Raw genomic sequence first — 21,407 nt, 5'->3', positions numbered from 1 at the left:
AACACACTAGAGTTCATAGAGTATGATTAAGAGAGATCTCCATGGCAACATATCGCAATAATTCGACCTGGCATAAAATCACCTCATCAAGAGATGAAAATCGGATTAAGGATCTTTTTTAAAACGGAGGCCACATTTTTCATTAATGTTTTACGTAGTGTTTTTGGTACCGAAAGACTTTCAAACTTCGTATACTTATCTATTTTGTGTTATAGAACAGAAAAATATTTTTGTATTCGAATTTATTTCATGTAAAAAATTGTCTTATTTCGATAATTTCAACCAATCACTGACAAGTATTCAGTTGTTTACATTTACTCCTTTGGCTCATTAAGCGATGTAAAGCGTATTTAATCTCCATACCTTCGTTTTATTTGCTTTTTTCATTTTAAATTTGCTTTAACCCTAACCCTAACCCTAGGGTTAGGGTTAATTGTTTCAGAATCGTTTGTTTATGTAGTCGGCACTTAATGTATATCGGCTGAATAGACGTCAGTGATTGGTTGAAATTACAGAAATACGACAACTTTAACATGGAATAATTTATGGATTTCTTTTTTTTTAAAGAAGACTAAGAGAAAAAGATGTTTTATATGACACATTCTACCAGTGTTCCAAGTTTCAAAGTGTTTCGTTAATGAAAAATGTGGCCCCCGTTTTAAAAAAGATCCCGGATTAATGCCAGTCAAGAAGAACTGACCGGTAGTTTACTTTTAGGTTTCTTCTATTTCTTGCGCTTACGAAAATGGAGAGGGAATTGAAGTGCAGTGAGGTCCCAATACCCGCCTCTTCCCCAGGCATTTTGATATTCGAGGGCCCCTGCTACGAAGGAAATGCAGCACTCAAAGGAAGCCTCCCTCACCACTCAGTAATCAGGCATGAAGAGACTCTCTTCCAATATACAAAGGTATCTTAACTTCTTAAAAATGTAATGGATTCTCTTTTATGATAAATAACCATAGATTTTGCCACTTTAGAGACACCAATTAATTCAATTAAAAAACAGTTTGTACCCAGTCCCAAAGTAGTAAGCTACGTGGATCTTGTTCAAAACGGGGGCACCAGTTTTCATTTATGTTTTATGTAGTGTTTTTTGGTACCGAAAGACTTTCAAACTTCGTATACTTATCTATTTTGTGTTATAGAACAGAAAAAAATTTTGTATTCGGATTTATTTCATGTAAAAAATTGTCTTATTTCGATAATTTCAACCAATCACTGACAAGTATTCAGCTGTTTATACTTACTCCTTTGCAGTTTAAGCGGTGTAAAGCGTATTTAATCTCCATTACTTCTGACATTTTGCAGAGGCAACACACGTGTGTTCGTTTTCCCTAACCCTAATTGACTTGCTCCTTCCCTCAAAAACCATGCCTTGTGCCTATAATAGAAAGGTTTATTAGCTACTGCCAATATGCTTCAGCCATTTTTTGACAAGGAAATAATAATTTTATCACCGCCAGAATCGTTTGACAATCGTTTGTTTACGTAGTCAGCACTTAACTTTTACGGCTGAATGGACGTCAGTCATTGGTTGAAATTACAGAAATACGACAACTTTAGCATGAAATAACTTGCGATGTACGTTTTTTTGTTAAGAAGACTAAGAGAAAAAGATGTTTTATATGATACATTCTACCAGTGTCCCAAGTTTCAAAGTGTTTCGTTAAGAAAATACTGGTGCCCCCGTTTTGAACAAGATCCAGCTACGTTTGGGACAATGTCAGAGAAAAGGGAAAGAACAGAAAATTCCTGAAAATGTATGTATGTATGTATGTATGTATCTGTGAGTGTATGTGTGTTGGTGTGTGTGTGTGTGTGTGTGTGTAAGTATGAATGTATATAAAGATAAAAAGATTGGTAGAAAATGTTATCGTCTCTAGGCCAAACTAAACCAAATTCCTTCCAACGCATGACTGAGCTTGACCTTGGCTTGACCAATAGCATTTACCGAGGCACACACACACACACACACACGCACGCACGCTCACACATACATGCACGCACGCGCATGCACATTTCTACTTTTAAACTTATTTCAGTGAGGCATTGAAAAGTGGTCTTATTTTATGAAGCAAGTATGTTCCAAAATTTAAATTTTGAATTTAGTTTTAACCATAAAATTACATCTCTCAATAGTTAAGGCATTCTTTTTCGGCTTTAGAATTATTGCATATATATTCAAATGTTTCATTAAATCGAAACTTTTTTCTTTCTTATTTTTTCCTATACTTTTCGTCATTCTGTCAAACACTTGGATTTACTATATGGAAGTGAGGCAAAATTGGTAACTGATTCAAAATGAATAGTTTCTGATTTCGTGTTATCTTCTTCCATTTTGTACCATTTCTCTATCTTTGGGAGTAAAATTTGGTCAGTATAGTTTACATAATTATTGCTGAAGTGAGTTTGAAACATCGGAGATCTGTTCAGTTTGGCGCACAGATTTTTTTGATTAATTTTTTTTTTAACTAAACAGTTTGAAACTTCGTGTACTGGTGGAATTTCTCACGCAGAATACAGTTTACTTTGAACATTTTTGACAAAATTTTGTATTTTAGAAGTTATTTCGTGTTAAAGTTGTCGTATTTGGGTAATTTCAACCAATCAACGACGTGTATTCAGTTGAAGAAAGCTACTGCTGTTTGCAATAATAATCGAAGAGGAACAACGTCCTGGTCATCTCTACTAAATGTCACCACTCTGTTCTATTCGTATGTCGAGCGAAGACGATGTTACCTTTATCCTTTCTTCCTTTCTAGTCAGCACCGTGCATTCCTCACTCTTTCCCTCCCTACTGGCAGACAGCCAATAAATTTAGAGTGTGGCTTATAGAAAAGTCCGCCTAATATATGTGTACTTTTTTTATAAGTTTCAGGAGGAAAATAATTTGTGTATGGAGATCAACTGATTCCACTGATTTTTTTTCAGAGGAAAGCTCGTTTAGTGTACATGAAAAACTACGGCTACAGTACATTGGTGTCTGGAAGAAAACAAAGCTTATTTCTTTTGTTTTACCTTCATGTTTTGATAATGTTATTTTTAATCTAATAAAAACTTTTATATAGACGAAATGTGTTTGTTGTTGATTATAGTAAGATAAAACCATAACAATACATCTCACAGTTGTAAAATAATGCATTTTGAAACTACATACACGTCAACAACAAAAAGCTAGCTGCGGACCCGTAGCTCTATATGTCTTTTAAACACCGGTGCGCTTTATGTGTGGATAAAACATTGATGCCAGGCAAACGAATAAATGTAGGTAAATAATATTTCTTCTTTCTTGGTGTTGATTCTTCGATGTTTACTGGTTACTCCGACGCGAGAACCAAAAAAAAAAAAAAAAGCATGTAATATGCAACACATGCCGTAAATAAAAAAATAAAATAGAACAGTGGTGACATTTAGTAGAGATGACTCGGAAGTTGTTCCTCTTCAATGACTATTGCAAACAGCAACAGCTTTCTTCAACTGAATACACGTCGTTGATTGGTTGAAATTACCCAAATACGACAACTTTAACACGAAATAACTTCTAAAATATGTTCAAAGTAAACTATATTCTGCGCGAGAAATTCCACCAGTACACGAAGTTTCAAACTGTTTAGTTAAAAAAATTTTTTAATTCTGTGAGCCAAATTGAACAGATCCAAATATCGGTGACATTTACTATTTTGAAGAAATTTTTTCTCTAATTTAACCCGATTGTGATTGCTGTAGCTAATGAAATATCTGGATAATTTTTAATGAAGGAGCTATAGTGAATATTTTAGGCTGAGTTTTTAGATTTAGTTGAGTTTCGTTAATTCATATTATGTACTGTTTTTCCATGATCCTATATCATTTAAATTTTGTTTCAATCCTGATCTTTCTGATATCTAAGGATGGATGTTTATGTGTGTGAGTTCTTTTTCAAATGTAACTCTAGAGAATTAAAGAAGCAAATTTATCTAATCTTGTTTACCCACTTTGCCCCGCCTGAATTTGTCTTCTGTATGCTGAAAGAAAATAGTGATAATTTTCTGAAATAGTGTTCTAAATATGTTGTAGCTTTTACTGCATTTATAGAAGGGCTTTACATCGCTGATATAGTTTGGCAAAGTAGTGAACATTTGTAAAAAGTACATTTGTGCCCAACCTCATTGTGTCTCACCTACTTCTACTGGAAACAGGAAAGGCAGACTTTCGGAAATAGCTGCTTGAATTTCCCCGTTTTTGTCAGTATTTTCTCACTTTTTTTCATGCATTGCAAAACAATGAAGGGAAGCAGTTTTAAGAGAAGAATTTTTTAAATCTATGACTTTCAAATGCTGGTGTCTCCCCACCCCTCTCTCTCTCTCACCACACACAGACACACACACGCACGCACACACACAGACACACACACACACACAAACACACACACTCACACACATATTCATCATGCCTTTGGAACAGCAACAACCACAAAAGTGATTTGTTTTTCGTAAAGTTCTGTTGTTTTATCTTATTCTACATTCTGAAACATTTGTAACTCGCATTAAAAGAAAGAAAAAATCTTCCCCCCCCCCCTCTTTCATTGTATTCTTCACAATGAGAGAAAAGTTAAACACCGCAAGTGGATGTGTGAAAAACGAAATTTGAATTTTGAAAAAGTGTATGTATAAAGCGACATTTTCAGTCATTTATTTAAACTTTATCTGCTAACTCATCAATTATCCAGTTATTTGAAATAGATGGCTTTTGGGATCTTTTTTAAAACGGGGGCCACATTTTTCAAAGTGGTTTGCTTTATAGTACACATCAATATCTCTATATCTAGTTTTACTTGGGTTCTGCTTTCTCCAAAAATTTTGTCTCACCACCCCAGAATCCTTAATACTGGATCTGCACCTGTAATTGTTTTAGGTTTGAACGAAGAAAGGATATGTTTGTTGAAGACAGATGTAATGTTTATTCACGTAGACGTTTAATAAATAGAATGAGCTATGAAATAAACTTAACAATTTAGGACATGAGTTCTTATACTCATCAATGAAAAGTCAAAAAGCAGTGATGTCGAAGTTTGTGAAACTGAAGAAACCAAGAAAAAGAATTGCAATGAAAACAGATCTGGCAATGGAGATGAGAATCGAAAACAGAGGAGAAGCAGGGTTAGTTAAAAAAAAAAAAAAAAAAAAAAAGAAATCTTTCTTTCATCGTTTACTCGCTTCAGTCACTGGATTTCGCCCATGCTTGGACATCGCCTTAAAGGATTGAGTCGATCAAATCGGCCATGGTTTTAAAAGCCTGATATTCATTCTATTTGTCTCCTTTACTGAATCGTAACAGAAGCAAAACAAACCAACACCGGTTGTCAAGCGGTGGTGGGAGACAAACACAACCTCAATCACACACACACACACATATAGAGGTTTTTTTTTCAGTTTCTGTCTATCAGATCTGTTCACATGGCTTCGGTCGGCCCAAGGCTATTGTAGAAGACACTTGGCCAAGATGTCGCGCAATGACCACACCTGCGCAAAATTTAAACCGAATAAAAGATACCGAAAAACTAAAAAAAATAGAAGAAAGATAGAAAGAAGAAAGAGTAAAAAAGCAAATAAAAAGAAATTCTGGAAATATGTAGATTGTTGGAGGAAATAAAACTGAACTGAAATAAAGGTAAATATAGATATAAAACTGACGAATAAAGTATATTTGACATGAATAACGTTGTATATGTTATGATAAATATGCATATATATATATATATATACACATATACATACATGCATATATGCATTTGAGGTTACATAAATCACATTACCTATCTGGCAAGCTTGCGTGTGTATATATATTATGATATTAAATTCTTAGGTTAACAGCGGAAAATAATGATACAATTTACGCACACACACATTCATATGTAGTGTGTGCCTTTGTGTGTGCGCATGCTGCGTGAATTTTTTAAATGTATATATGTACGTATGTATATATGTATGTAGTAAATGCTAGTTATATAATAAAATGAAGGTTGCAGGGTAAAGAAACCGTAGTGGGAGTAATTTAAGAATCCGCGATAACTAGAGAAGGAGAAAGAAAATTGAACATAGAAGCAAAAATGGAGTTAGAGAAAGAAGTATATTACTTATAAAAGACTGAAAAATTATTAAAAAATTAAGACTTAATATATTTAAAATATAAGGGTTAATTTTATATGGTGAGCTATGATAAGGGCTCAACGCTTATAAGAAGTAAATATATTGGATTCCTAAAATCCCTGTTTACCGGAGGGAATTAAATTTTTTACGACGATTAAATAATAGGAAATTAGATAAATGGATTTCATGTTTCTGAAGTACATACCATACAGGGATTTAATAAGGATTGCAAGATTTTGATTTTAAAATTGAAGTAGCGAAATTTAATGATTGGATAAAACTTAACGGAGGCTTGTTAGTTTTTCTGGGTATCAAAACGTATTCCCGCGTTGACTGACGCTGTTCTTGATATAGCTGGCTGTCAAATCAATGTAAGAAAGAGGTGTTCTATTGTTGTCGACTGTGTTAGAAACGGCTAATACTATTCCCTGATTACGAAGAGGTATTGAAAATTTCCTGGCTTTAAAGGTATCACGAAAGGCCTGGCTGGAGGCCCAACCTTCCGAGTTCCTTTACAGTGCTTAGAAAAAACTGAAGGACCTCTGCTATAACTGTGTGAATCTGAAGGGAATATGTTGGATAAAATCATAACTAACCGATCCTCCTGTATTTTCTTTTACCCCAAGCCATGAACATTTCAGCACCCGTTCATAAATGTTTATGAGTACAACACACACACACGTTCATATACATATACATAAACATATGGTAATCTTCCAGTATAGGGAGGTTAAAAAATAAGTAAATAAAAATACAAGGGAAATAGCTTACGTCTTACTAGTACCATCAGTACTACTCTGAAATATGTTTAGGTAATCTTCCAATATAGGGAGGTTTAAAAATAAGTAAATACAAGGGAAATAACTTACGTCTTACTAGTATCATCTGTACTACTCTGAAATGTGTTTTTTCCCCCACTAAAACAGCATGCGACGGAAAATTTTCTTGTAATTTTTTTTTAATAACAATTAGTTTTAAAAAAAAATTACAAGAAAAATTTCCGTCGCATGCTGTTTTAGTGGGGGAAAAAACACATTTCAGAGTAGTACAGATGATACTAGTAAGATGTAAGTTATTTCCCTTGTATTTACTTATTTTTAAACCTCCCTATATTGGAAGATTACCCAAACATATTTGTATATGTATATTTGATTGGAATGCAATTGATCGCAGATAGTTGTGGTCGGAAAAAACAAACAAAAATAGACAAAACAAATTCCACCTCAAAAAAAAAAAAAAGTTGAAGTATCAATTACCTGCATTAACAATTAATGAAATAATCAAATATTCGAAAATAGATTAAAGGAAAAATTATATATCAACAGTTTTTCAATCGCATACCACATTTAACGCGCGCGTTTGTATCTATGTAAATGTAGTTTATCAATCAGTTCGATATTAAAACAATTGTCAAAACACAAACAACTGAAAACAAATGCATCTGATCTTACAGCTTCTTAACAAAGAAAGGTTTTCATAATCTCTTGCTTCTGTTTATTGTGATGCACCTGAAGATACGATGCTCTTATTTTGCAGACAATTTAGGAAAATCTGACGGAAGCGACTGTTTAATAGTCCGTAGACAACAGGGTTCATTGCACCGTTAAAGATCCACATTCGAAAGCCTATTTGTCTCAAAGATTCCACAAATACTGGAATTTTCGCCGCGTATCTTAGTGGATAAAAAATTCCGAGGATTAGACCAGGGATCAAGCTAACAACAAATAAGACCGTAATGCATACCAGAATTTTATTGGTTTGTCTAATCTTTGTGTATGCTTTTAAGTTCTTTTGGTGGGCATTCGCATCTCCGAAATTTCGACTTTCCGTATAGTTAGCACGTGTATAATGTTTTTTAGCTACCTTCCAAATGCGATAATATAATAGACACATTATTGCCAAAATGAATATGTCGATTAAAAGTGATATCAGAAAATAACTTTTAAAAATTTTATCAGAACGAGATGTATAAACACACATCTGAGCATTTAAATTTGATGAAATCGGAATTTTTGTTTTATCGAAAAACAAAACACCGGGTAAGGCAACTACGATGCAGAGGAAACCAATTATCACAGACATTATTTTAGCTTGACGAACCGAAAGTTGTTGTTTATCGTGGCGGCAAACTTTGTTATATCTCTCCACTGCTATCACAAACAATGTGGAAGTTGAGGTACTGATACTGTAGTATATTACGAATCTTTCCAGCTTGCAAAGAGTTCGGTTGGGATACATCAAAGGATACAATAATTCGACCATTTCTAGAGGTATTCCGAAAAGGCAACCAATCATATCAAAAACAGCTAAACAAATTAGGAAAATATGAACCGGTAATTTCTGGAAACGAAAACCATAGATGTACATGGCTATAGCATTGCCGAATATACCAACAGGCATCAAAATAGTGATGAAAATAAACGCTGGTCTCATAGCAGTAAAAGTGTCTCGATTAATATCTTCGATTGTGGTAGTATTACTATAATTCATTTTATTTTAATGCTTGTTTTTCGCTTACGAATTCCTTGTCGCAATATATTTACTTTCCACATAAATATGATATCCTTACGGAGACTATTTTTCCGCTGGCGATATTCATTTGGTTTACAATTACATTTAATTAAGCACCTTTAGTCTAAAAAGAGTCCTTAATGATTAAATACGAACGTTAGAAGTCAAAATAACGTTTTTGTATATTTTACACTGCAATGTCATAAGTCGAAGATATTCACTTAAACAGACAAAAATACGCCTTGATATTTGTCAAAGCCGACGTATATCTGAATTATAAAGATAAAAAAAACTAAAGCAAAGAACAAATTATGGGTGTGAGAAATAAACAAAATACAAAAGGAAAAACGGAAATATACAAGTGCTGGAAATGATGTTATTAGGTGTGTCGTGAACAAAGCTTTATCAGGAAATCTGAATCTCTATTCTCCAAGACGTTGTTTATTTACATTGTGTGTTTATAAAAAAAAGTCAATAAATTTCTCATGGGGAGGTGGCTGAAAAGGCGGCGAGCTGCGAGAATACTTGTGCAAATTCTTAACGGTGTTTCTTCCAACTTTTTATCTTCTAAGTTCAAATCCCATCAAAATGAACTTTACCTTTCATCCTTTCGAAGTCGATAAAATAAAGTACTAGTCAAGTACTGGGGGCGATATAATCGATTACCTACTTACCCTAAATTTGCTAGCCTTGAACCAAAAATTGAAACAATTATTTAGCTTGACTTGGTGGGTAAGGGTCTGTCAGCAAAGTCATCGCAAACCCTCCGAGACCTGTTTGACCGATGCCCGTAACTTTTCGCTAAAACTTTTACATATCGTCAAAAGAAGAAAAGCTATGTAAACGTTGTGTTAACAACAATCAAGATGAGGACAAATATCCGTCAAATGTAAATAATGTAAATAATTCCTCATCTCTTAACTATAGAACTGTATGAGTTGTACCTATTCTTCAAATGGCCGACCTTGCCACATTCAATGTCGCACCGAATCTCCCTGAGAACTACGTCAAGGATATGCATATCTGTGGAGTACTCATCCACTTACACATTAATTCATATGATCTCACATTCGCTTTTTTGACCCACTCTCTCCCCCGTTTTACCCATTTCCCCTATTTTTTTCCCCATTTACTTTTTTCTTCCTTTCCCTTTCGTTATCCTTTAATGTCTTTATTTCTCGGTCAATATAAAGTTTGAGACCCGTTAACGATTAAAAAAAAACCCCAGCCTACTAGGTGTAAAAAAATTGTGTAGAAACCGAATATGAACTATACAAGGGAGAGGACTTTCGGAAAATTCACAAGATCCGATTTTTCCCTCAACTTTCAGGAAAATGGATATGTATCGAAATTTTATAGAAATACCGTTCAAATGGCACAAATTACGATTTTAAAGAAATTTCTGGGGAAACTTTTTTCCGAAGGGGTAAGGAGAGGACTTGGAAAATCCACATGATCCGTTTTTTTTCCTGCTCATAACTTTCAAGAAAATGGATAACTTTTAATAAAATTTTACAGAAATACATTTCAAACAGCATAGATTACAGTTATAAAGAAATTTGTGGAAGAAAAGGTTTTCCGAAAGGGTGGGGAGAGGACTGTCTGAAAGTTCACTCGATCGGTTTTTTCCCTCATAACTTTCAGGATCTAGTTTAGCGTCCAGTCACCGTGGAAAACGAATATGAAAACAAAAATTTACGCAAACGAACGGGGTTGGGTGGGGGACTTTCGGAAAATACACACAATCCGATTTTTTCCTTCATGACTTTCAGGAAAATGGATATATATCAATAACATTTTACAGAAACACTTTTCAAACGGCATAGATTACGATTATAAAGAAATTTGTGGGGAAAATATTTTTCTGAAAGTGATGAGGTAAAAAATCAGATCCTGTGAATTTTCCGAAAGTTCCCTCACTACCCACCCCACCCCCGTTCGTTTGCGCAAATTTTTGTTTTCATATTCGTTTTCTACACGTTTTTTCACACCTAGCAGCCTGGTTTTTCTTCGTTTTGGTGACTAGATCATAAAAGTTATGAGGAAACAAAAAAAAAAAAACATCGTGTAAACTTTCCGACAGTCCTCTTCCAGCTCTTCGGAAAATATTTTCCCAACAAATTTCTTCATAATCGAAATCTGTGCTGTTTGAAAGATGTTTCTGTAAAATTTCATTAAAAGATATCCATTTTCCTGAAAGTTATGAGGGAAAATTCGGATCTTGTGAATTTTCCGAAAGTCCCCTCCCCATTCACCCCAGTTCGTTTGCGCAATTTTTTTTTATATTCGTTTTCTACACCTTTTTTTACATCTAGTAGGCTGGTTTTTTTTCTTTTTTTTTTTTTTGTTAACGGGTCTCAAACTTTATATTGACCAAATGAAGTATGTTGAAAGCCAATTACGAAACTTCTATGCGGTCGTTTGCTCCGCGAAAAATAGTAGCCAAATTCCATCAACTTTACTATCTTAAAAAGAAAGACGGCATTTGCAGTAAACACTGGTGGTAGTAAGGTGTGCTAAAAATTATAACTAAATAACATTTATTTACACGAAATAAAATTACCGGAGACATGTTTACAAATATTCTTTTCTAGACAAAGCACAAGGCCCGAAATTTTTAGGGAGGGGACCAGTCGATTAGATAGATACCCAGTATGCAACTGATACTTAAATTTATCGACCCCGAAAGGATGAAAAGCAAAGTCAACCTCGGCGGAGTGCTATTTTCAGGATATTGACAACAATGTATTTATAAAACCATCAAGCAGTTTCCGTACTTTCATATTCGTCCAAAACATTATCTTTGATTGCTATAGTATTTCGAACCTACCGCTAACAAGCGCATGTGTTAGTATCGATGATATTGGCATCTGAATGAGAGCACTATACAAGATTCGCTTGGTAATCGGAGGTCGTCATTTTGAACGCTAACAGTTGTTAATTGGACAAGATGAAGGTAAGCTCTGAGTGGTTGTATGTGTAGTAACGCCGTGCGCATGCGTAGTCTCACGCATGCGTGGAATTCAACAACCAAGCTTTCCCGCTTCATTCTGTCTCTTTCTTGCTGGCCAGCGATTGAGCAAGGACGTGTTTAGCTGTCTCTCTCCATCTTTCGAACTTACGCTAGACAGCTCGCTCACATCTACATACCAACGTCCCAACAACCATGTTCTCACACACCGAAGACGTCTCAACAAACAAGAGCTAAAGATGTATAATTTCCACCATAAATAAATGTTGTTATGTTGATTAAAAAAAAAACAACAACAAAAATATCGTGCGTTCCACACTGGCGAGGGGAGCCCTGTAGTAACGCTGTGCGCATGCGTGAAATTCAACATCCAAGCGTTTCCCGCTTTATTCTGTCTCTTTCTTGCTGGCCAGCGATTGAGCAAGGACGTGTTTAGCTGTCTCTCTCCATCTTTCGAACTTATGCTAGACAGCTCGCTCACATCTACATACCAACGTCCCAACAACCATGCTCACACACACAGAAGACGTCTCAACAAACAAGAGCTAAAGGTGTATATATTCTACCTTGAATAAATGTTGTTTGTGTTGATAGTCTGGAGTTCAGCGTTCCGTTAATTCTTAATTTTATATAGGAAAGTCAGGTATACATCTAATGATGTATAACCCACTTTCCACTAAAGTGGTGACCCCGACTAAGAAACAAACGCGGCCATGGATTCTGGACTACCAACCTATAACTGGTGACCCCGACTAAAGAACAAATGCGGTCATGGAGACTGAACTACCAAGCAACGATGACCACCAACATCTCCAACCATAGTCAACACGACTTACTATGTACACCAAACTAAACCACCGCGGCAAATCTCTCTCTTCGATTTTGTTAGGTGACTTAGCTTCACCACGATAATAAACAGACAAGAATTACAGCCTGCGATACTTCCAATTGTGTACTCAAGAACTTGGTATAAAACTCTCACGTGTACTGACTTTCTATCTGCTGTAATATCTCACATACATATAGACGGCCTGTCTTTTATTATGTTCTTATATGTCGCATTCACACTCTCACATATACATACATCTTTTATGCCACACTAAATATCTCTTGTTATTCATTTTATACGGTTGTGTTTATCATCTTCTATCGTCTCCCTTTTAATGGCCATATGTTATCGTAGTATAACATATCATGTATATCATCTTTGATATATTATTTTGTGTCCGACCGTGTGACACGTTTAAATAAAAGGAGTCCTCTGTTTTTCCATTCGTCACCATTTCTCCTTGTCGTCACTGTAAAACTGGACATCATTACCACCGTCAATACCATTACCACCACACATACAGAACACAGCTATATTACAGTTCCTGCGCCGACGTCTTCTCCATCAATGTACAGTCTACCACAATGTCGTGCGCCAACAACCCCACCACCAGGGACACACCAGATCAACACACTCGGTTTTATCTTCACTGTGGAGTGGAATTTATCCACTCACGCACAACAGTCAGAGCTAGCCGACTTGAATATTCCGTACCTGGTAACCGGTCACAACTAGCATCCGACGCTCAACTACAGCTCTGCTCACGGATCACAACTTCCTGCGTATGGACATACTATAATCTTGTGTAACTCTTATACGAACTGGATTTTTCTCTACAGACACTTTTAATATGTTCTGTGTTTTTTCTCACACACACTTGTGCACTCACACATTTTCTTTCATTTGTACATTGCATGCATGTTCTCACGAGTGCACATTCATTTCTTTCATTTTTCTTTGTGTGTGTTTGTGCTACATCTTGTAGCACAAACACACACAAAGCGAGCTGTCTAGCGTAAGTTCGAAAGATGGAGAGAGACAGCTAAACACGTCCTTGCTCAATCGCTGGCCAGCAAGAAAGAGACAGAATAAAGCGGGAAAGCTTGGTTGTTGAATTCCACGCATGCGTGAGACTACGCATGCGCACGGCGTTACTACAGGGCTCCCTTGCCAGTGCGGAACGCACGATAATATGAAATTCTGTTGGAATGCCTGAGGCAGGATGGCCACTGAAAATTAGAAAGAATTATTAGAAAAGAGTTTTTAAAGGGACGATGGATTGGCAGAATTGTTACAACCGCCAAGATTTCGTGTTTGTTAAATTTGACTTGTGAATCTGATTATTTTATAAGATATTTGATATTCAGCTCTTGCGATCTGTGGAATAATAAGCTCTCTCTCTCTCTCTCTCTCTCTCTCTCTCTCTATATATATATATATATATATATATATATATATATATATATATATATATATATATATATATATATATATATATATAATTAATCAAAAGACATACTAAGTATGTCTACCTGCTTAAAATAACAGTCAAAACTCGTAATTAAATCGGCAAAAATACACCGGTGATTACTACAGAAATCAAACGAAGGCAAATTTGGTTAAGACAATCTACTTACATACATTTAAGTATATGGATTTACGTGGACTAGTTTCTACATTGGCATTAATATGCCTTAGCTTCCTCAGCACGCATCACCACAAAATCAATTCCCAACCTATCCTTCCGAAATCTGTGCCGCTACTGATTCGTAGCAACAACAACAACAACAATAATAATATAATTAAATGGACGGAATAAGATCGAAGCTATCAACACCTGTGCGGTTTCACTCCTTAGATATGGAGCAGGGGTAATCGCATGGGCAGTAGACGAACTAAATAGCTTAGACAAGGAAGTTGCTAACTAGATATGGGTCACTCCACCCAAAAAGTGACACAGACAGACTGTATGTACCAAGTAAAAAAGAGGGAAGAGGAATAGCATTAGAGCAGAAGAAAACAACATAGTATGGCATGTAAAAAATGCCACAGAACCGCTATTATTAGAAGTAAGGTCAGGCTTGTGTAGGATGAAAGATTGCAAAGATAAAGCACTATACAAGAAATTGAAAACTAATGAAACTGAAAATAGGTGGGTAAACAAAAGAATGCATGGTCAATTTCATAGGGATGTTGAAGATAAGACAGATAGAGAAAAAAGATGACTGTAGATGACTAAAAGTGATTTAAAACCGGAAACGGAGGCTCTAATCTGTGCTACCCAAGAGCAAGCACTAAGAAGCACATAAAATACAGAATAGACAACACAGCAGGAAGTGATAAGTGTAGAATCTGTGGACAAAACGGTGAAACCATATGGCATATTACCAGCCAATGTACGCCACTAGCCCAGAAGGAATATAAGAGGCGCCACAACAATATAGCAAGGCTTGTCCATTGGACACTTTGCAACAAGTATGGACTTGACAGAGCAAAAAATTGCTACAACCACAAACCTGAAATCATCGTCGAAAATAGAAATGCAAAGATCCTATGGGATTTTATGATTCAGTGCAACCATGAGATAGAGAATAGGAAGCCGGACATAGTCTTAATTGAGAAAGAAAACAAACTATGCTGGATCATAGATATAGCATGCCCCGCTGACAACAAGGTATGCGATAAGGAAGAAAGAAAAGTCGAGAGACATGACAGGCTAGCTTGGAAAGTTAAGCAGTTATGGTCGCTGAAAAGGTTGAAGTAGTACCAAATAATTGTCGGAGCCTTGGGAACAGTGAGCAAAAATCTCGAGAAGTTCGTGGAACAAATAGGGGCTGCAATAAGGGTGGAGCACTTGCAGAAAACAGTACTGCTTGGAATCACTCGAATACTCCGGAAGGTGCTCGAAAAATAAGAGGTGTTACCTTAGTTCACTATTAGTGAACAGTTGACACTGTAGTACATCTCCAGCGTTAGAAGCTGTGCAAAGCAATAATAATGGTGGTAATAATAACAACAACAACAATAATAATTATAATAACAATAATAATAATGAAATTGTTGTTTATAGCGCTCAGGTGCACTACAATAAATAAATAAATAAAAAGCATTAGGCTTACAGTTAGCGAATTTCAGGAAGCATGGAAGTTTTAAAGGATATAGTGTCTCGACAGCTAACAACCGATGCAGGTAGTTTATTCCATGTTTCAGCAATTCTGAGCGTGAAAAAAATGTATAACGGAGAAAGGGGACGTGAACGAATAGATTTAGATAAGTTGAATAAGCGACTATTGCTAAAAGAGAATGCCGATCATATTACAGTCTGGGACAAGGATTTAAATGATTTCAGTTCTGCTGGGTCTGTTGATGTTGCTGTAGTCTGCTGTCTGTTGCGGTAACGATGAAGACCGGAGAAGGCTGGTTGAAGAAAGCTGTGAGACAGGCTGGATTTCTGGTTTATCGACGCTGGTCCAAAGAGACGTGATGTGTGTGGTCAATAGCTGCTGCCAAAGACCAAGAGAGGTAGAATACAAGGGTTTTTATAACCCTGGGTAGGCTCCAGATACAAAGTGATCTTTTCCGCGTTGAAAACAAACTGTTGCAAACACGCGATTGAACTGTTAGTAACCGATAATACATGCAACTAGTTTGGCAAGCGACTAGGTTATGTGACTCAATGGAAAGAAAAGCTTTGTTGAGCCTATTCTGTAGTATTTAAGCTTAAACAATCAAATGTAATAAAAGCATTACACATTTCTGCTACAAATGTTTCCGGGTGCTGTGTTTTTGATTTTGGAAGCATGTTCACGAATGTTTGACATATAGAATTCAAAAAGGTGCCCAAGGCTGTTGTTGGAAAGATGGTGGATAATCTTGTGGGTGTCTACCAAGTCAGTTGCCAGATGTACAAGCTTTAATGTGTCCATGTACAGGAAAGCAAGACATTCAGAGTATGGTAGATGCCTAACGACGGGTATCCGTTTGGTTGCACGTTTCTGAACAGTTTCCAAGAAATTGATATACTGAGCTAGATAGGGATTCCAGACTGGTGATGCAAGCTCTAAGTGTGGACGTACCACAGTCATATACAGTTTTAAAAAGATAGCTGGAGAGCGGCTGACAAAGGTCTTACTGAGTGATGCTAAGACACCCTCAGCCTTCTTGACAATCTTAGAGCTGTGGTTTGACCAACGTAGATCACTGTTTACAATTATACACTGATCACGTTCTCTAACAATCTTCTTGAGATTGGTGTTGTTGAGTGGGTATGTAAAAGCTGGGTTTTTCCTCCCAAAATGCATAGTGATGCGTTCGTCCACAGCTAGCTTGAGTTGCCATTCAGTAATCCATTGCTGTATTGTGTCCAGGTCTAATTGCAGGAAAGATTTATAGTGTATAGGATCTGTTCTTTATATCTCAAGGTATATTTTACCTTTTGCTTGTTTCAGTCACTGGGCTGCGGCCATGTTGAAGCACCGCCTTGAAGGGTTTAGTCCAGTGGTTCTCAACTGGGGTCTATAAGGTCCTTGGGATTCCACATAAGATTTTGTTGTTAAAAATTTATCTGCAATAAATCAGTTATACCTCTACAATACACAATATATATATATATATATATATATATATATATATATATATATGTAGTGAAACTACCTCCCGCCATTAGATACAAACTACTATCGCCATTACATACAATCTTCTCATTTAAATATAAATAAATGCGAGCGTAGTAGAGAACCCATTCCTTGTCATCACGTGACTGATTATTATTCGAATCGGCAACCTCTTCGAACCTTTCCCGCCAGAACGCAAACTGACCAATCACGACCCCTAATAAGGTCACGTGATAAAGTAAAATTCTGAAGCCATTGGGAGCCCATAGTTTGTTATAAATAGCTTTAACTCATACCCAATAATTTGTCTCGGTCCAGTTTCTCTTTGAGAACTGTTCCGTGTACCACACGACAGCAGCAGCAGTTCCAGCGACCACTTCAACAGCTTCGTCCAGCCAACGATGACCACCGCCGTCGCCACATCAGCAACAAGAGTCTACGACTACTATCCAGCATCATCGTCATGACCAACACGATTCTACGATTACTACTACCGAGCATCAATCTCCACCAGCGTCAACACGACTTACTATGTACACCACACCAGGATCCTTTTTAAAACGGGGGCCACATTTTTCATTAATGTTTTACGTAGTGTTTTGGGGATGGAAAGACTTTCAAACTTCGTATACTTATCTATTTTGTGTTATAGAACAGAAAAATATTTTTGTATTCGAATTTATTTCATGTAAAAAATTGTCTTATTTCGATAATTTCACCCAATCACTGACGTCCATTCAGCCGATATACATTAAGTGCCGACTACATAAACAAACGATTCTTCGTTTTATTTGCTTTTTTCATTTTAAATTTGCTTTAACCCTAACCCTAACTCTAACCCTAACCCTAACCCTAACCCTAGGGTTAGAGTTAGGGTTAGGGTTAATTGTTTCAGAATCGTTTGTTATGTAGTCGGCGCTTAATGTATATCGGCTGAATGGACGTCAGTGATTGGTTGAAATTACAGAAATACGACAACTTTAACATGGAATAATTTATGGATTTCTTTTTTTTTTAAGAAGACTAAGAGAAAAAGATGTTTTATATGACACATTCTACCAGTGTTCCAAGTTTCAAAGTGTTTCGTTAATGAAAAATGTGGCCCCCGTTTTAAAAAAGATCCCCACACCAAACTACCGCGGCACATCTCTCTCTTCGATTCTTTTAGGTGACTCAGCTTCACCACGGTAAATAAACAGACAAGAGTTCTTAAACAGACAAGAAATTCTCAGCCAGCGACGAACATCTGTATAACAAGAATCACGGCCCGGCATCGATGCCACGACATCACAACTAGTGATCAGCACTGCCACACTCAGCCTCTCCTCACTTTCACATACAGAACTTTCCCTTAGTGTACTAAAGATCTGGTATAATTGCTCACGTGTTATTGACTCTCTTTCTCTCTGCTGTAATAACATACACACACATGTATCACTCACATACACACTTTTCTTTGTACGACGGCCTGTCTTTGATTATGTTCTTATATGTCGCATTTACACTCTCACACAGACATACATCTTTAACGCTACAATAAATATCTCTGTTATTCATCTTATACGGTTGTGGTCTTTCATTACTGGTCATCTATGTTATCGTCGTATAACATATCGTGCAGTTACTGTTAATACTTCATTTAGAGAATTAACATTGCTTGTTTTCACCTTTTCGATATCAGTGAAGAATTTCACTGGAAAAGAAGATATAAGATTGCCAGGTTTTTGTCTCTCTCGCCAAGGTCAGCAGCTATCGAACGCCGACGAAGGGAAATAACCCTGAAATCCGGATACGTTCGTGCTGCAGATCGAGGTGAGAGGGATAACTTCCCTTGGCAAACAGGACACAGTCGTGTGTCGATAAGCCAGCTGGAGGAGATGTCCTCCTGGGGCTAAAAGCAACAGTAACATCCACCCCTAGGGGTCAGCCACACTTGAGTGGCAATATACTACACTTTATATATATATATATATTATTCCTAATATTTAATGATAAAAATATAATAGGATTTTTTTAAAAAACATTGAATGGTTATAGATAGGAATCAAAGGGGTCCATAGGCAAAAAATGGTTGAGAACCACTGGTTTAGTCAAACAAATTGACGTTAGTGCTCATTTTTTAAGTCTGGTACTTATTCTATCGGTCTCTCTTGCTGAAATACAAAATTACAATGACATAAATAAACCCACACCAGTTGTCAAGCGGTGGTAGGGAACAAATAGACACATACCACAAATATATGTGTGCACGCGCGTGTATACGAAGGGTCTCTAGGGAAGAGAGATAGAGGGGAGGAAGGAAGAGAATGAGGGAGAGCGGATTGGAGACAGGAGAAGAAGGGAGGAAGGAAGAGAGAGAGACAGAGAGAGAGGATGAATGAATGAATTGCTTTTTAGGAGACGAGAGTATTGTTGTGTAGCTGCTGTATCGCTCCTAACATTTCTCCTTGTGTACAATGACGCAAGTGGGTGCTGGCTTGTCACGATCGGTGTTCCCCAATAGAAATTCTAAGAGGTTGCACGATTTTCGAGAAATAGCAACTAAATACCCCTCAAACCACACCCTTATAGACTAAATAAAGGATATAGCGTAGAATGTAGTTCCTGCAGAATGGTCACGATTCGAAAGCTTTTTATTATAAGTCTGTTCGACCAGGGCTGATCTGGGGCTTAAACAAATAAAAACCAAGTTTACTTTGAGCCAGCAAAGGAAGGCCCCAGCGTAGTCACTCAACCTGCAAGAAATAGCAGCCGGATCTTGTTCAAAACGGGGGCACCAGTTTTCATTAATGTTTTATGTAGTGTTTTTGGTACCGAAAGACTTTCAAACTTCGTATACTTATCTATTTTGTGTTATAGAACAGAAAAAAATTTTTGTATTCGGATTTATTTCATGTAAAAAATTGTCTTATTCCGATAATTTCAACCAATCACTGACAAGTATTCAGCTGTTTACAGTTACTCCTAAGCAGTATAAAGCGTATTTAATCTCCATTACTTCTGACATTTTGCAGAGGCAACACACGTGTGTTCGTTTTACCTAACCCTAACCCTAATTGACTTGCTCCTTCCCTCAAAAACCATGCCTTGTGCCTATAATAGAAAGGGATCTTTTTTAAAACGGGGGCCACATTTTTCATTAATGTTTTACGTAGTGTTTTTGGTACCGAAAGACTTTCAAACTTCGTATACTTATCTATTTTGTGTTATAGAACAGAAAAATATTTTTGTACTCGAATTTATTTCATGTAAAAAATTGTCTTATTTCGATAATTTCAACCAATCACTGACAAGTATTCAGTTGTTTACATTTACTCCTTTGGTTCATTAAGCGATGTAAAGCGTATCTAATCTCCATACCTTCGTTTTATTTGCTTTTTTCATTTTAAATTTGCTTTAACCCTAACCCTAGGGTTAGGGTTAATTGTTACAGAATCGTTTGTTTATGTAGTCGGCACTTAATGTATATCGGCTGAATGGACGTCAGTGATTGGTTGAAATTACAGAAATACGACAACTTTAACATGGAATAATTTATGGATTTCTTTTTTTTTTAAGAAGACTAAGAGAAAAAGATGTTTTATATGACACATTCTACCAGTGTTCCAAGTTTCAAAGTATGTCGTTAATGAAAAATGTGGCCCCCGTTTTAAAAAAGATCCATAGAAAGGTTTATTAGCTACTGCCAATATGCTTCAGCCATTTTTTGACAAGGAAATAATTTTATCACCGCCAAAATCGTTTGACAATCGTTTGTTTACGTAGCCAGCACTTACTGTTATTCGGCTGAATGGACGTCAGTCATTGGTTGAAATTACAGAAATACGACAATTTTAATATGAAATAACTTGCGATGTACGTTTTTTTGTTAAGAAGACTAAGAGAAAAAGATGTTTTATATGACACATTCTACCAGTGTCCCAAGTTTGAAAGTGTTTCGTTAAGAAAATACTGGTGCCCCCGTTTTGAACAAGATCCGAATATGTTTATATCGCACTGTTGTTTAAAATTGATGTCAGCTCTGATCGAGCAGACATATAATTAAAGAGACTCCGGCTTCTTTTCTATGTTTAAGATTTATATTGTCTAATGCAGTGCTACTCAAAGTGGTAGTCCGCGGACTGGTGCCGGTCCGCAAGCCATCAGCTGCCGATACGCGGCCAATTTCCGGAAAAAGAAACATTACAAAATGCCTATGTAATATTGTATTATTTGTTTACAAAAAATTGTCAACTTTTATTATATTCATTATATATATTATTTCCGGTATAAATTAATGTTACTAAGAAATATTACCGGTCTCTGGCACATTGGAAAATTATCTGCCGCTACGCCACTTCAGATAGTTTGAGAAG

At 36.4% G+C, this 21,407-nt stretch overlaps 1 protein-coding gene across 1 annotated transcript; it reads right to left on the bottom strand.

Annotated features, from left to right (window-relative positions):
* Positions 1 to 7,203: 7,203 nt before the first annotated feature.
* LOC149135033 (neuropeptide Y receptor type 2-like) lies at positions 7,204 to 9,267 on the bottom strand. Its single transcript, XM_089353787.1, has one exon. The coding sequence runs from the start codon at positions 8,616 to 8,618 to the stop codon at positions 7,623 to 7,625; it is 996 nt and encodes a 331-aa protein (XP_089209913.1). The 5' UTR covers positions 8,619 to 9,267; the 3' UTR covers positions 7,204 to 7,622.
* Between the last annotated feature and the right edge of the window lie 12,140 nt (positions 9,268 to 21,407).

Source organism: Octopus bimaculoides, chromosome 6 (assembly GCF_046866305.1).
Source record: "Octopus bimaculoides isolate indiv1 chromosome 6, ASM4686630v1, whole genome shotgun sequence".
Taxonomy (NCBI): domain Eukaryota; kingdom Metazoa; phylum Mollusca; class Cephalopoda; order Octopoda; family Octopodidae; genus Octopus; species Octopus bimaculoides.
This window is presented reverse-complemented; position numbering and strand designations above follow the sequence as displayed.

Excerpts from the sequence above, each read along its gene's own strand:
- LOC149135033 (XM_089353787.1), bottom strand. The coding sequence starts at position 8,618 with ATGAATTATAGTAATACTACCACAATCGAAGATATTAATCGAGACACT.